General features: G+C 39.7%; 1 protein-coding gene across 16 annotated transcripts in view; it reads left to right on the top strand.

Annotated features, from left to right (window-relative positions):
* ADAM23 (ADAM metallopeptidase domain 23) overlaps positions 1 to 15,794 on the top strand; it is a 317,233-nt gene that overhangs the window by 155,809 nt on the left and 145,630 nt on the right. For all 16 annotated transcript variants that reach the window (XM_042949899.1, XM_042949900.1, XM_042949905.1 and 13 more), the window contains one exon: positions 11,265 to 11,341. In XM_042949899.1, the coding sequence (XP_042805833.1) occupies positions 11,265 to 11,341 (77 nt within the window). The remainder of the gene's footprint in view (positions 1 to 11,264; positions 11,342 to 15,794) is intronic.

Consider the following 15,794-nt stretch of genomic DNA (forward strand, 5'->3'; position numbering starts at 1 on the left):
AAACTCTGAAAAACCAGAGCTTCTGCTGAAACACGGTAGATACAATAATTATCTCTTGAATCAGTAAATTATTTCATATATGATGTAGATGCCAATGAGGTAGGATGTAAGCTGAGAAAATGGAGATATTTCAGAGTACTGTTTTATATGTTTTTAAGATTCTGTGTAATTCTGGGTTCTTATCTGGAGATTAAAATGGAGTTTTAATGAATCTAAAACATTCTGTAGACATAGTGAGATTATCATTTGCTTACCAAAATAGGCACAATATTCTGTGTAAGAGTCAACATTCTAAATGTTAGTTTCAAAAATTATGTGACTACATGCTGAATGGTTGGCATTTTGCAGAATTCTGTGAAAGATGAGTGTTAGAGAAAATGAGGTCACATCAATATTAATTTTTCCGTATCCAGCTTTGAGTAAAGCATGTGTATGTAGCACACATGATACCTGTTTTGAGTAAAATTGTGATACATGACAATTGTGGAGTCTCTGTGTCCAGAAATAGATCTTAGTAGTGTTACTGAGGAAGTCTAAGGGCACCTGCATGCTTGTAAAATGGGAAAATCCATTTTTGGGTTGGCCCCTAATTTGGAAGTTACTCTTACTATCTAAAAGGGCAGAACACAACACATCCATGGCCATAACTGAGGTCAGAATTTAGAGCAAAGGACAGAACCAGACACAACTGAGAACCAGCAAACATAGAACTCTCTTTACATCAAAAATGTGGATGGAGCTGGATTCCTGTAGACAAAAGGAAGGTCCACCCCCTAACACAAAATATTGTGCCACATATCTCCCAGAGAGTAGTTAAGGAAAGCAAAGACATCTTGGGAATTCCGCCATCACACAGCTGTGTATTTCTGATGAAGTCATATGTGTAGCCTGAGAAATTTCTTCAAATAGAAGTATAGAGATCCCAACACAAATCAGCTTTGGGCAAGAACAGTGTGAGACCCACCAGTGAAGATCAGTAGAATCAAGATGCCTGAAGAGATGAGAGATCTGGCTGGACAGGTCTGTTTAGCCTTCCTTGGAAACTGGAAATTAATATTTCAATTTATATCATTTGTGATTTGCTGGATATAACGGTTTTCAAGTGAACTGTGTATCGTAATTTTTATTTTGTATTTCAGACTTATTTATTATTAACTAATCCTATGTGGTCATCCTAAAGATCCAAGTTAAAGAACTTTCTTTGCTCTGGCTAGATATTTGAGCCCCCTGGGGTCTTGTAGCCAGCATTTCAAGGACAAGAGTAGGCAGACAAAGAAGACAGGGCTTCTCATGGGGTGCTATTTTACAGAAGCTTTTTTTCTTTGGGGATAGTATTAACATTATATAAGCAAATTAACAAATCTGTCCTGTAATGAGTCACAGATATTCAGCATGGAGCTTGGTGGTGTTTGTTTTTCAAAACGTATGCCCTATTTCTATTCTTTTATTTAAATTATTAAGTGGGTATTCAATAATTCTGGCTAGAAGGACAAAATATGTTCTCTTTTATGACAAAGAGTGTTAGCAGAGAGAGAATCACTCCTTGGGGTTGCACAGTTTGGTCATGTAGAAATTGATGAGGCAAAAAAGGTGAATCACACCTCAGCTACTAGATTAATGCATCAAATTAAACGTTACTATTCAGGAAGGCAGCAGAAAGAAACTGCTTCCATGGTAACTGTTGTCATAGTTGTATTTTTACTCGTCTTTCAGAAAATGTATGAAAGCTAAATAATATAGCTGTAGTGATGCTTTTAATGATTTGCCCATTTTCAAATAGCAAGAGCTCTGGAGGCTTGTGATTTCATCTCTCTCTTGAGTTGGTATTGTCAGCTTCATATCCAGCAAACATCAATCACTAGGGGTAAATGTGTGGAAGGCAATCCATAGAAATGTCCAAAGATGCTTTGTCACTGAAGGTGTATTTTTTCCAGAGTTCTCCTGGGTTACTAAATGATCACCCAGGAAGATCTTAGTGTGGTTCTATAGGGCTAAAAAAAGACCCCTCCCAGGTATTTCTAGCTTCTCTTCTTTGGCTGGCCATGAGGAATATTAAAACTACATTTTTAGTGGAGCGCCTGAGTGGCTCAGTTGGTTAAGCGTCGACTTCGGCTCAGGTCATGATCTCGTGGTTCGTGAGTTTGAGCCCTGCGTCGAGCTGTCAGCCCTGAGCCTGGAGCCCGCTTCAGATTCCGTGTCTCCCTCTGCTGCTTGCACTCTGTCTCTCGCATTGTCTCAAAATTAAAAATAAACATTAAAAAATTTTTTTAAATACATTTTTAGTGCAACTACCTGATGATTTATAAACTGGAATATCTGTTTGGATTATCAATACCTGTTTTTCCTCTTTCTCTTCAGGATCTATCTTTTGTCTGTATCAGATTTAGAGAGCACTTCAAACTGAGTGACAGTAGGTGAGAAGAAGGAAGAAGATGAAAAGTGGATTGTCTTTAAAACTGGTTTATTTAGCAAAACACTCTTGGAAAAGATTTGGTCAGATGTTAAACTCAACATGGCATCCTTTTTTTCTGAATCGTCAGACTGGATAGTTGAATGTTGGCTAGATTTCTTTCAGAATGGAAGTTCTACCTTTCTTGGCTAGGTTGGCTAAGGGAACAAGGTCAAGCAATGACTTGCCTCCGTCACCGGGAGAGGCTGATCAGTCTGTGGCCTGTGAGGACAGTGTGCTTTGCTGTTGTTGTGGTGTTGTTTCTGTAATATCCATCAAGGTTGGGATTCCAGCTTTCTAGTTTAAGGCTAAAAGATAGATTGATTACAAAATACATTGGTATATTTTAGACTTGTGTGTGTTCACGTGACTTACTGATCTCGTGAAATGCTTTATTTTATATTAAACTGCCATGTTTTGATTCCGACCACAATTCAAACTGTAGTTTCATGTTCCAGAATGGAAGACATCCTGTGTTTTACTTTAAAAGCATGTTTCTTAGGTCTCTGTTTGTTAGCAAACACTTAGAAACACCTTGAAATTTCATCCTGTTAAATCAATTTTAGGGCTACCTGAATTCTAGCTATGTTTAAATGCCAAGAAAGACTTCTCCAGTAAGCTTTTCTCAGCCCTCTCCAGTCCTCAGGATTCTGGCTCCTTATATTTAAATGTACTTGTTACCCATACCATACAATTGTTAACATTAGATTGGGGAATTAATTGTGCTTAAGTTGTATGTGGCATCTTTATGGATACTATTCATCATTATTATTATTTAACTGAAGTATTTAACTGAAGTTTCTTATTCTTTGTGGTTTCTCATCTCATTCCCCTTACTACATTGTAAACTTTCATATAAATACTAATTCTTCTATATCTTTACATTTGTCACGGTATCTCCCACAACGTTGGGATTCAATGCAAATTTGCTAATGGGTTAACCAGTAATCCTGTGAATTGGAACATGCTAGAAGTAAACATGATAATGTTCTCTCCCACAAGCTACCTATTTAAATGCATCTTGGGAAGAATTTTCAGCAAATTACCTTAATTTGCAAAATTGCCTTCATGTAACGTTTGCAGCTGTTCCACGTCTCAGGAAAATGATTCATATTATTTTAAAGACACGGCAACTTGAACAAAGTCAAAGCAAAATGACACGACAACTTGAACAAAGTCAAAGCATAATGCCTAATGGTAATTAGCAATAAAAAATATTAAATTTGTGAATTTTGCAGAGGATAAATGCACACTGGATTTTCTAGAAGATGGCCAGCTATATTGGGAAGGAACTTTTAAGGTGGAGCTGACTGATAACCTTTCCAAAACATTAATGTAGTTTTCTTCTCCCCCCCCTTGTCCTTCAACTTTGCCCCTTCTTCCTAAATTATTGAGCTCTTTCTATGTGGCCAAACTTTTCTAGGAACTTCCCTCATACTCATCCTGTTGGTAAGCTATTATTATTTATATTTTAATGACCAGAAAACATTGAGGTTGGGTGGATAAGGACTTTTGGCATAACTTGGCACTTTTTCCTCACTGAACTGAAGCCAACACTTCATCTTTCTTCCTTTGATGTGTGACCTTGAACAAAAAAAATCATTTAACTTCTGTGTGCCTTCTAAAAATGTTTTTCTTCTACAAAAGGGCAATCACAACGTCTGCCTACTAAGTCAACTGCACAGGGTACCATATTATTCTGATTGGTCGAGATAATTAAAACACAAGGAATATAGGGCGTTGTTATTTTCATTATATAAAAGTCTTGATCACATTGGTGATCACCAGTGTGCACACTTAGGATCAGGGGTTGGAACCAGATTATAGTTAAAATGATCTATTAGTGTTTCCTTTTGAACATTCAAACTCCTAAGATATATTTACATATTTGAGTTTTTACACTGTACAGGAAAAAGATCCACAAGCTAGATTTCTGTGTTTCTTTAGCTGTGTGTGGGATAGACCCAGATGCGTTATTTACAGAAAAGCCTGTGTGATCTAAAGAAGGTGATGTATTTTCCTCAAATGTATTCCAATTTAAACTAGATAGTTTATTTCTTATTGGAATTTAATTATTCAGGTTGCTGGATTCTGGGCCTCCTGTGACACAGAAGAGAAAACCACTCTGTGTAACCCAGTGATGCAAGGCTGCATAGCAAAGCTTCTTCCTTCAACCACTCAATCCGTTACAATGAAGCAGGCTCCTTGTAGGATATGATTGTAGGGGAAAAAACTATAAGCAAAAACATAAAGGATGAGAAGAATATTTCCTGAAAAACTTATAGTTTTTTTTTTAAGTTTATTTATTTATTTTGAGAGAAAGAGAAAGAGAAGGAGAGAGAGGGAGAGAATTCCAAGCAGGCTCTGCACTGTCAGCGTAGAGCCTGACGTGGGGCTTGAACTCACAAACTGTGAGGTCATGACCTGAGCCAAAATCTAGAGTCAGATGCTTAACGACTGAGCCACTCAGGTGCCCTGAAAAGCTTATAGTTTATACACGCAGATGCAGACCCACACTCGCTATGAATATAACATTTTCGTGAACATAGGACGAGCAATATTATGGCAATGAGGGACATAAAAATAAGAAAGAAATTACCTTCAGTGTCACTAGTAATCAGCTATTTAGCTGTTTTACTCTTTCCATGATTCTTTGCAGTAGAAAAGACAGTTTATTGATCCTGGGTTCCTGGGTTCTAACTCTAATTACAACATTTTGATTTCTCTAGCACCTTCTTTCCTAGAAGCCCACAGCTCTCTTCTTTAGGAAACAGAGCTGGAATTATCCCACAGCTCTCTGCTCGGGACTGCTTCATACTTTCCAGGGCTTCTGCAGGCCATTTGGAAAGCATTTGTTTGTCTTACTGATATGCCGCTCCAGACAGGTTTTCTTCATTACTTCAGTGAGTGTTTCCCTAAATAAACTGAATACATCTTAAGAGCAGGGTAACTTCTTCCAAACTTTCTTCTGTTTCCCAAACCATATACATTACAGAGCATATTAAAGTACATTACCCGCTCAGAGGATGCTGTGATGGACAGTGTAGAGACCTCAATTCAAGTAGCTCCCTTTCTACTGAATTATGACATTCAGTCTCAAAATATTTTCTGAATTCAGGGAAAGTTTAAACTTTCCACTTCCTATATTTAGTTTCAGTTATGTGTACGAGTCCTTGCCAAGTAGTGAAGAATATTGATTGAATACTCATTATGTGTGAGGCATTTTTGCATGAAAACATACGTACTCTGGAAATGTCTGATTTCTATTCTAGAAGTCGAGAGAGTCATCTTTTTCTCTTGTCATCATGTCCATATTAATGTTAACTGTTCTAGAATATAAGTCCCAAGAAAACGTAACTATGTATCTTCAGCTTATGTAATGTACATGATTGCTCAATATCATAACATAGCTCGCTAAGACGCAAAACCAGTCTTAAGACGCAAAACCAGTCTTCACTGAGGAACCTGACAGTCTTCCAAAGTTATTTAATACGATACCATTAGGTGCCATCTACTAAAAAGAAAAAAAAAAAACCCTAGAAATACAAAAGCACATTGTTAAATGTGTAAATTGTTCTTCAGTGAAGGAGGTTTGTGTATATAATTGAGTTTAGTTGTTTTTTGTTTATAGAGTTCCTGTAATTTCACTGTTCCAGATTCTGAGTCAAAAGAAAAATATCGAAGTGCTTAGGCAACAGCTGTTTTCAGTCCTTCAGGGTGTAATTCTGAGCCCAGGGCTATGCTTATTCTTGTCGTGAAATGATGCTCTTTGACTGTAAAACCCTGCATTCTTTCACACTGCTTTTATAGTGACTGTCCTTGTAAAAACAAGTGTTAATCATCAAGTCTGTTTAACAAATATCCCAAAGGAGAAATAATCCATTACGACCTTATGTGTGGTTCATGAACTTTTCTCTAAAGTATATCTGTGATCCAATTTTGTATTACTGAACACATTTCTAAACCTCACTGTATGGTTCCTTCTTTGTAAAAAAAGTCATGTGTTATAAAACCTTCTACTCATCTTGGCCATTCTTCTGATATTTCTGTCATTTGAAAGAAGGGGGTTACTATGAAGTAAAAACAATATCCAAAAATGTAATTTGTAGAACAATAATGATGAGAACTTGTTTTACCTGATTTGAAAACATAGTTTAATTGGACAATTTTCAAAACTGTATAGTATTTTGTAACATAAAAAATGATCAGTTAGTTGATATGGAGTAGCAGAGATTCCAGTAGTTAAAAACTATTTTAATCATGTTTCAGACGGAGCAGAAATTACAGAATGATAGGGGAGAAGTAGCATTTGTCAGGTACTTATTTCGATATAGAGAAGAATCTGTACTCTGTACAAATGCTGAATGTATAACAATGGAAAGAGAAATGGAACATAAGAAAAATAATGTATACCATTGTATTGAAATTCCTTAAGATGGATACAAATGTATTAGATGAATATACCAATTCTATTTGATATATGTACAAGGAAAATGAATGCTTGGGGAAATCTTAAATCATTTATAGGAAAATGTGCTGCTTCTTTGCATTAAAATAAGTTAAAATGTTAAAACATTCTTACTGATAAAGGTAATACGATCAGATATTTTCTTTCCCCATGGAGAAACAGGGATGTTGTTGATGGCACTGTAAGTGTTTCAGTTGTGGACAGTAATCTGTCAATATGATTTAGTTATAATATCTTCGTTGATGATGGTGGTGGTGGTGACTGGGCATGTGCCAGGCACTGTGCTGAGTAAGTGGGGGCACATTTGGAGGAATGCTTGCTGTCTTGGCCACAGGTATGTCTGTGTGACCAGACATGTCATTGAGCATGTCACACAAAGCCCCACAGTCTCTGGAGCACCTTTTCAGATTCATTGTTTGACATTTCCTTCAAAAGCTGTTTGTTTGTTTTTTAAGTTTACTTATTTTGAGAGAGAGACAGGGAGAGAGAGTGAGCAGGGGAGGGGCAGAGAGAGGGAGAGGCGGAATCCCAAGCACGCTCCGCACTGTCATCGCAGAGCCCGACACAGGGCTTGAACTCACCAACCATCAGATCATGACGTGAGCGGAGATCAAGAGTTGGACGCTTAACCAACTGAGCCACCCAGACGCCCCCTCCCCCAAAACTGTTTTCTTTATAGGACATATTAATTTTTTAAAAAGTAAAAAAACTTTTTTTCCATATTCATTTTTTACTCTATTGTTGTAAATGTTTTCCCCCATGCCCTGAATGTCTTCTCTTCGTCTGGCAGGTGGATTCTTTTTCATCTTTTGGAATTTTGTTCAAACTGCACCTGGTCAGTGAAGTCTTGGTCCCTGTGGCACCTTAGACCCACCGAGGCTGGCAGGTCTCCCTGGAGGGGAGGGGCTGTGTTCCAGTCATCCTTATGCACACAGTGAGACTTAACACCTGTGTGGAGAGTGAATGAATAAAAAAAAAAAAAAAAGGAAAATCCCAATAGTGATGTTATTTGCCCGCTCTTTCATTAAATTCTGTTAAACTGAATCTTATCACATTGACTCAGTATAAGTTTATTTAATCCTAGAACTCCCAACAAGGCTATAAAATGGGGTAAGCAGTTATTACCAGCTACCTTATCGTACAACAGGCTTCTGTTGGGGTTTGTACTTGTCTCGTTGCTTATTTGCTGTAAGATGAGCCTTTCAGTGGTTAATGTCAGGTTCTTTTAAGTTGCTTAAGGCAGTAATTTATCACCCTTTTTAGGCCAGGGTGGCATTAATGAACTCTTCTCTCTATTTAATATTCTTAATAGAAAATATGCTTAAGGGCCTATCTTTTTGTAAATTTAAATCCAACTTAGTTAACATATAGTGTAATAGTGATTTCAGGAATAGAATTTAATGATTCATCACTTACTTATAACACCCAGTGCTCATCCCAAAAAGGGTCCTCCTTAATTCCCCTTGCCCATTTAGCCCATCCCCCAATCACCTCCCCTGGAGCAACACTCAGTTTGTTCTTTGTATTTAAAAGTCTCTTATGGTTTGCCTCCCTCTCTGTTTTTTTTAAAAGAAAAATTTTTTTAATGTTTATTTATTTTTGAGAGAGACAGTCAGAGCATGAGTGGGAGAAGGGCAGAGAAAGAGGGAGACACAGAATCCAAAGCAGGCCCCAGGCTCCAAGCTGTCAGCATAGAGCCCGATGCTGGGCTCGAACTCAGGAGCCATGAAATCGTGACCTGAGTTGAAGTCGGAGGCTTAACCGACTGAGCGACACGGACGCCCCTCCCTCTCTGTCTTTATATTATTTTTGCTTCCCTTCCCTTATGTTCATATGTTTTGTTTCTTAAATTCCACATATGAGTGAAATCACATGATATTTGTCTTTCTCTGACTTATTTCACTTAGCATAATACACTCTAGTTGCATCCATGCTGTTGCAAATGGCAAGATTTCATTCTTTTTGTTTGCCAAGTAGTATTCCATTGTATATATAAACCACATCTTTTTTATCCGTTCATTAGTTGATGGACATTTGGGCTCTTTCCATACTTTGGCTATTGTTGATAACACTGCTGTAAACATTGGGGTGCATGTATTAAGAGCCTATCTTATTCTCAAGAAGAAAGTTGTTTTTTTCCTTTAAACTTTTGGGACCCAGAAATGAAAAAATTTCCCTTGTATGCATTATTCATCAAAATCTTCATGCAAAAATTAATGCTTCAAGACACAGAATGAATTTAGAATAAGAAGAATATGGTATTTATGTCAGGAGATGAAGGTTCTGATGTAGATGACCGAGACCTCAGTTAACAAGACAGGAATTTCTTTCTCTGTCATGTAGTCATCTGGATGCAGGAAGAGCCCGAATCAAATATGATGACCGTATTCTGCATGGTTGTTGGGGGTTTGGCGAGTTGTGCCAAGGTGTTAGGTATTTGGGCTCCTTGTTTCTCATTGCTTTGTGTTTCAAATTTAATACTTATTAATTTCATTTTTATTTCATGTTTTGATTATTATTTTTAATTTTTTAAATATTTATTTATTTTTGAGAGAGAGAGAGAGAGTGCAAGCATGAGTCGGGGAGGGGCAGAGAGAGAGGAAAACACAGAATCCAAAGCAGGCTCCAGGCTCTGAGCTGTCAGCACAGAGCCCGATGCAGGGCTTGAACTCACGAACTGTGAGATCATGACCCGAGCTGAAGTTGGACGGATGCTTAACCGATTGAGCCACTTAGGCACCCTATGTTTTGATTATTGTAGTGATTATGCGGTTAGCAGTTGTGCTTGACTGGAAGTAGAAGTTATGGTTTATAGTATTTTATGGGTTTGGCGTGGCAAAATAGTCCTGACAATAAGTATTTGGCTTAGAAGTTCATATGTTTTGAGGAAGGGCCATTAATCTCCAACTGTTTGCAATACCCTTGTGATACAAGTTGTCCAGGCTGGGATGGAAAGTGAGCCCACATCATGGTGCAGAGTAGAAGCAGATGAAGTGTTCCTGGAGCCCTGAGGATGAAGGGTTCACTTCCAACCTGCGTGTGAAGGAGGGCTTCGTGGAAAGTAATGCAGTTGGGCTGCCCTTGAAGGATGAGTAGGGTAGGATGAAGACAGAGAGGAGCATGGGTGGTATTGCCGGGAGGGGTCGGGGAGGGGAGGAGGGGAAAGTACCAGAGCAGGAGGATACAGTGTCTGGTTGCCATGCAGGTAGCACTTCACAGATGGTTTGTGACACCACCGTGCCTGAAGAATGGAGTTTGTAGGAAGGATGTTTTCAAGCAGGGAAGGGAAGGGAAGGGAAGGGAGTATAGATGTTGCATTTATTCTTGTCTTTAAAAAATTTTTTTTTCTTGATGGAAGGATAGAGGGGAATTTTATCTTGGGTAAGACTTTAACAAAACTCCATTGATTTGTTAACTTACATTTTTCGAGATAATTCTGTGAGCTAAACTAATCTTTAACACCTAGTACATATGACTCCTGTTTAGATGGGATTATTGTTGTATTTTGAGTTAAGGCACAGTAACGACAGTATTTGTTCTTTTTTCTTTAGGTGTATTTATTTATTTATTTATTTATTTTTGAGAGAGAGAACATGCATACCATCAGGGGAGGGGCAGAGAAAGAGGGAGAGAGAGAATCCCAAGCAGGCTTCTCACTGTCAGCGCAGAGCCTGACTTCGGGCTCAATCTCATGAACTGTGAGATCGTGACCTGAGCCAAAACCAAGAGTTGGACGCTCAGCCCACTGAGCCATCCATGTGCTCTAGTAATGACAGTATTTGTAAATGTGTGACTTTTTCAGGGGGACATACACTCTGAGGGTTCATGAGGGGCATGGGTCTAAGTGCTTTCTGAAGTTAAAAGGTTGTGGGTTCGCATTTTACTGCCACATTCTGCTGATAGATCATTTATAGAAAGTTCTAGTATCTGATGAAGAACAGAGTGCTGACATGAGTTTTCACTTAGGTGTGCAGAAAGAATTGGTTAGCTTTGTGCGCAAAATAGGCTGAAATCCAGCCTTAATTAGTCAGACGTTTGCATAATTCATCGCAGTCACTTTGAAAGTCCAGCTGAATATGCTCTTGATTTTGATCACAATGGGTTCATTTTAAAGGACCGATTGTCTTTTATTAGTTCCGTGCTACACAGGTGTTTATGTCTTCCAAGTAAAGCCATGACAATGCACCTAGTATCCTTTTAAAGAAATGGATTGTTACACAGGGATCCATAAAGAAGTGCATCAATCCATAAAAATGTTTTTCTTATTTAATATCATTGCTACCAATCTAATCAGCTTTAAAGACAGGAAGGTAAGCTAAGTTTGTTTCTGTCTCTTTGAATCCATAGGCTGTCCATCTGGCCCAGGCAAGCTTCCAGATTGAAGCCTTTGGCTCCAAATTCATTCTTGACCTCACACTGAACAAGTAAGTGTTTGGTTATAATCCTGTTAAGAAGCAAGTGCAATAAAACTTTACTTCATGATAATGGTTTAGTCAAAATAGTGTCTGTTGTTGAAGCAATTGATATTTTTTAGCTGACTATGTCATATTGCACTTAAAGAAAAATATAAAAGTCTAAAGTGAAGTCTGTCTTTTTTTCTTTTCCTGAAAGAGAAGGCATTTAACATCTAACTTGTTAAATATCTCCAGTAGAGTACTTACATATTATGATTTTAAATGGAATAAGTCTTTGAAGTAATGCTAGTTAATCAGTGTTAACTATGGTCATTACTATATATAGGAAACGTGATGAATTACTGACTCAAGTATAATTAGACTTCAGTCTAGAAATTTCCATTTTACTTTTCATTATGCAATTCACATGACTTCTGTATGAAGAACAAAGAAAATCATGACTTGCGATACCTATTTTGAGAAGGTTCTTCCTTTGTAATTTTCTCTAATACAGGTTTTTAGAGATTGGTCCTGATGAAAATCCACCCAGTTTTTCTCTGAGCATGTGTTTATGTTGATATTTAAATGCCGTTTCCCAAGTTGGAACCAATTGTACAGATATCTTTGTACAAAGCATGAGCAAGCGCTATTTACTGAAGCAGGCCTCTTCAGCCTCTAATTGAGCTAGCAGTGAGCCTTTCTTGGGTGAAGGAGATTTCCTGTATGGTTCTCTTCAGCTGAGGGAACCAGGAGCTCCAGTGAATATTTTAAATTCTCCTCAGTATCTTGACCAGAACTGAATCTTTGCCAGAAAGGTACCACATAAGGCCATCAGACACTGTAATGTAGGCAGCCGCAGTCAATATCTGAGAAATTGCAAAGGAATATATAGAACAACTATTAGATTTCTTATATGCCAAATTCTGTGAGCTCGGCAGAAAAAAAAAAACAAAATAAAACGCAGAGTCAGCTTGGGTGTTCCTTACTCAAGTTTTGTTGCAGCTTTAAGTCAGAATGAATCAGCAGAACTCAGTTTCTGGTGGTAAAGCTGTTGCGGGTTTTCTTCTTTGAGTCTGCTGAGCATTGGTTGAGTGCCTTTTCACCCCGCTGTGTCAGCACTGTCCCTGCCTAGGAGATTTGTCTTGCCAAATCTTAGACTGTGTTGAGTAGCGAAGCATGGCTAATTTTAGTTTGTTTAAGGTCCTCTGTTCCTTTAACTCTTACTGCAATGGAGACTGTCATTCCAAACTGAAGGGTGGTCATAGCAACTGACATTGCCATGTATTTTGAACATTAAAATGGCCGCGACATGTCACGGCCACGACAGAGCCTCCCAATCGAATGACTGAAGAAGTCTCCAGTGGACTTAGAGATCTGAAAACACACGAGAAAATCATTTACCAGTAATATTTAACATGCAGAGTAACCAAGTTGAGCACCTACTGTGAGTGGCCCTTGCCTTGAGGAGCTTCTTGTTTAGTCCAGAAATGTTGATAGGTAAATATACAATTTTAGAAGAGTGTGAAATTTGCTGTGCTAGAGATAAACGTGGAGTTCTGTGGTAGCACCAAAAAGGCAGCTCTTCAGGCGGGAACAGTATGGAAAGGCATCCTGGAAATGGTGACAGTTGAGCTGAATCTTCTAAGACAGGTGCTAGTGAGGAGGAGAGTTGTTGGGGAGAGGGATAGGAGAGGAAGAGGAAATGGAGAATTGTGTCTAGACAATTCTTAGTGTGTGCTAAGGAGCCAGGCACATGCAGCTGTGGGGCATGTTAAGGAAGCATGAGACTTTTATTGAACTTCATGGTAAATTACAAGGTTGAGGCAGAGGGAGATGAATCAGAATAGGTAGGCCCAGGGACAGCTCAACTCATGCAAGATCTCGTCTGTCATGCTTAAGAGCTTGGCTGTTATCCTCTAGAGTCTGAAAAATAAAGTAAGGGAATAAACTGAAGTTCTGTTCTTAAGAAGTGCCCAGAGGCATGGAGAGGGAATGCTCTCAAGAAATCTTCAGTTGATAAAAATCATCAGGATTGCTTTGATATGGATGACAAGGCAGAAAGAAGAGTTAAAGTTAATAGGTGCCTTGATCAGATAGCTAGGTGGAAGGTATCCAGCAGAAATGGGCAGCACAGGGAACAACTCTTTAAATGGTGAAAAGGATCTGAAATCAGAATAGACATAATTTATTTGAAAGGTTTGGGACATATATGGGGCCATGCCTAGGAGGTAGGTGGAAATAACAATCTGAAGCTCAGGGAAGAGATGGGGGCTGGAGATAGTAGAGAGTTATTTCCATATAATGTTAATGACAAGCATCGTTGTGAATGAGATTGCCCAGGGAAGGTAGGTAGAATGAGAACATAAGCTGGAAAGACAGTTAAGAGTTGAGGAGAGGAAGAGGAATCCACGAAGGGACAGAGAGTGAGTGTTCAGAGAAATGGGGGGAGAATCGGGACAATGATTAAATTGAGAGTTTCAGAACAGGAAGATGTGATTTATAGCCTTACATGAAAAGGATCTAATGAGATAAGGAGCCAAGATTACCCTCTGTATTTATCCATTAAGTATTCACTGGTCTGAAGACAGTAGTTTCAGTGAAGCTTTGGGGGCAGAAGCTAGGTTACGACTGGCTGGAAAGAACTGAGAGGAGGTGATGTGGGGACAGCAAGGGCCCACCGAGGAGGTCTGGGTGAGAGGAAAAGAGAACGAGAGCAGTGGCTAGACGAAGACACTGGGATCAAGGGATGGGCTGGTAGGGGTAACACAGCAAGTTGATAGGCTGAGCAATGGAGCTGGAAAGAGGGAGAGGTAAAGATACAGAAGAGACAGGAGATAATTTATGGAGCCAGATCTGAGTGAGGACAAAAGGGAGTGAGACCAGTAGCACAAGGGCAGCGTGTAGTTGTGAACCAGGAGGGACAGTTCATTCCCAACTTATGGGCATGTGCAGGTAGAGATTGGTTTGCAGGTGAAGGGGTGACATTCAGAAAATGCCTCTCTGGAGAGTTCCTTCTTGGGGACAGCATTATCTGCCGTAGGAATTGGGATAGAGAGGAGGGGTGGGTTGGGCTTGAGGAAAATGACAAAAATTTAGGCTCATCGCTGGGAGGAATGGGTGAGGAAGCTTCCCAAGGTCATGTTAAAGAATGTGTGAGCGATTGTCATTAGATATCAATCATGTGTTACGTGTCAATCTTTGAGTCGTTCTTCCCGATGGTGTTCTGTTTTGTTTTTCTTAACCTGGGGTGCTGCATCATTGCAGCATGTGAGGGTAGGAGGGGAGGCAGATTGTAGCATGGATCAGGGTTCAGATTTTCTGGTGGTAGCACAGGTGAGGAAGAGTGGAAGCACAGCTCTTTGAATGCTGGTCAATAACTTGGGTAGTTAAGTACCAAGATCCAGCCTGGCCAAGGAGGGAAATGATGTCAGGAGGAGGCTTCGGGACTGGACTGGGAATAACTGGAGGTCTCTTTATACGGGGAAAAGTAAATCAGTGGGAGGGAGGCCATGAGAGCTGTACTCGTGCAGTATCTCCCCCGTGCAGAGTCTCGAGCCTTCTGATGCAGCTTTGAGTATGCGCTATGGGTATGACTTAGAGATGCGAGGGAATTGTGTCAGGGTATGACGTGTGCAGGCCAAGGTGGGTCGCTAATTTAAATGACTTTCAATGGCTGGGATTAACTAAAAAGTGTGATTCATGTTAGAATAAATTAAAGAGAATTTTTTGATCAGTCATGGAGGAATCAGAAGAGCTTTTGAGGAAGGAGGGATCTCCATTTCCACCATGGAGTGGTCATCACCACACTACTTACAACAATTTGAAGTGTCGGAGAATGGAAAAGGGAAAAGGTACGTGGCAAGTTCATGGGCTCGGGGAAGGAATAAAAGCGTAAAGATATCAACATAAACTAATCAAAGTGGTGGCCGCAGAATCTAAGTGGTGAATGAGCTCATCGGGCCTGGACTGCCAGCTTGTGAAGACTACCCCAATGTGGGTTCCTGAGAGGAGAGTGTTTTTGAGTCTGTGCTTTTATAGATTGAAAAAGCGAGGCCTTGGCTTACTGAGGCATCTCGTGGCAGAGATGTGTGTTTTATTGGTTTGTTCAGCAAGTGTTGAGCAAGCATCTGTTGTCTGCCTGGGACTCCTGTGGGTGCTGAAGCCGCTGAGAATAGGATGGGCGGGGTCCCTGCTTCCGGCCATGGAGCTTTGTTCACTAAATAAAGCTAGATCACATGTGATCACGGGGACTGCAGGTAGGGGTGGCCAACATGATTTGGATGTCACAGAAGCCAGAAGGTCTGTCAGAGGAGGAACAGTGAGCTGAAACCTGATCGTCAAAGATGAGCCACCACCGAAGCTGGAAGGCTGAGGACAGTGGGGGCAGTAAGTGCAGTGGGGGTAGACTGAGGAGATGAGGTCAGAGAGGAAGCCATGAAGCCAAATCGTGAAGGGCCGTCATCTGTGGAGATGTGTTTGATGG

The sequence above is a fragment of the Panthera leo genome, chromosome C1 (genome assembly GCF_018350215.1).
Source record: "Panthera leo isolate Ple1 chromosome C1, P.leo_Ple1_pat1.1, whole genome shotgun sequence".
Taxonomy (NCBI): domain Eukaryota; kingdom Metazoa; phylum Chordata; class Mammalia; order Carnivora; family Felidae; genus Panthera; species Panthera leo.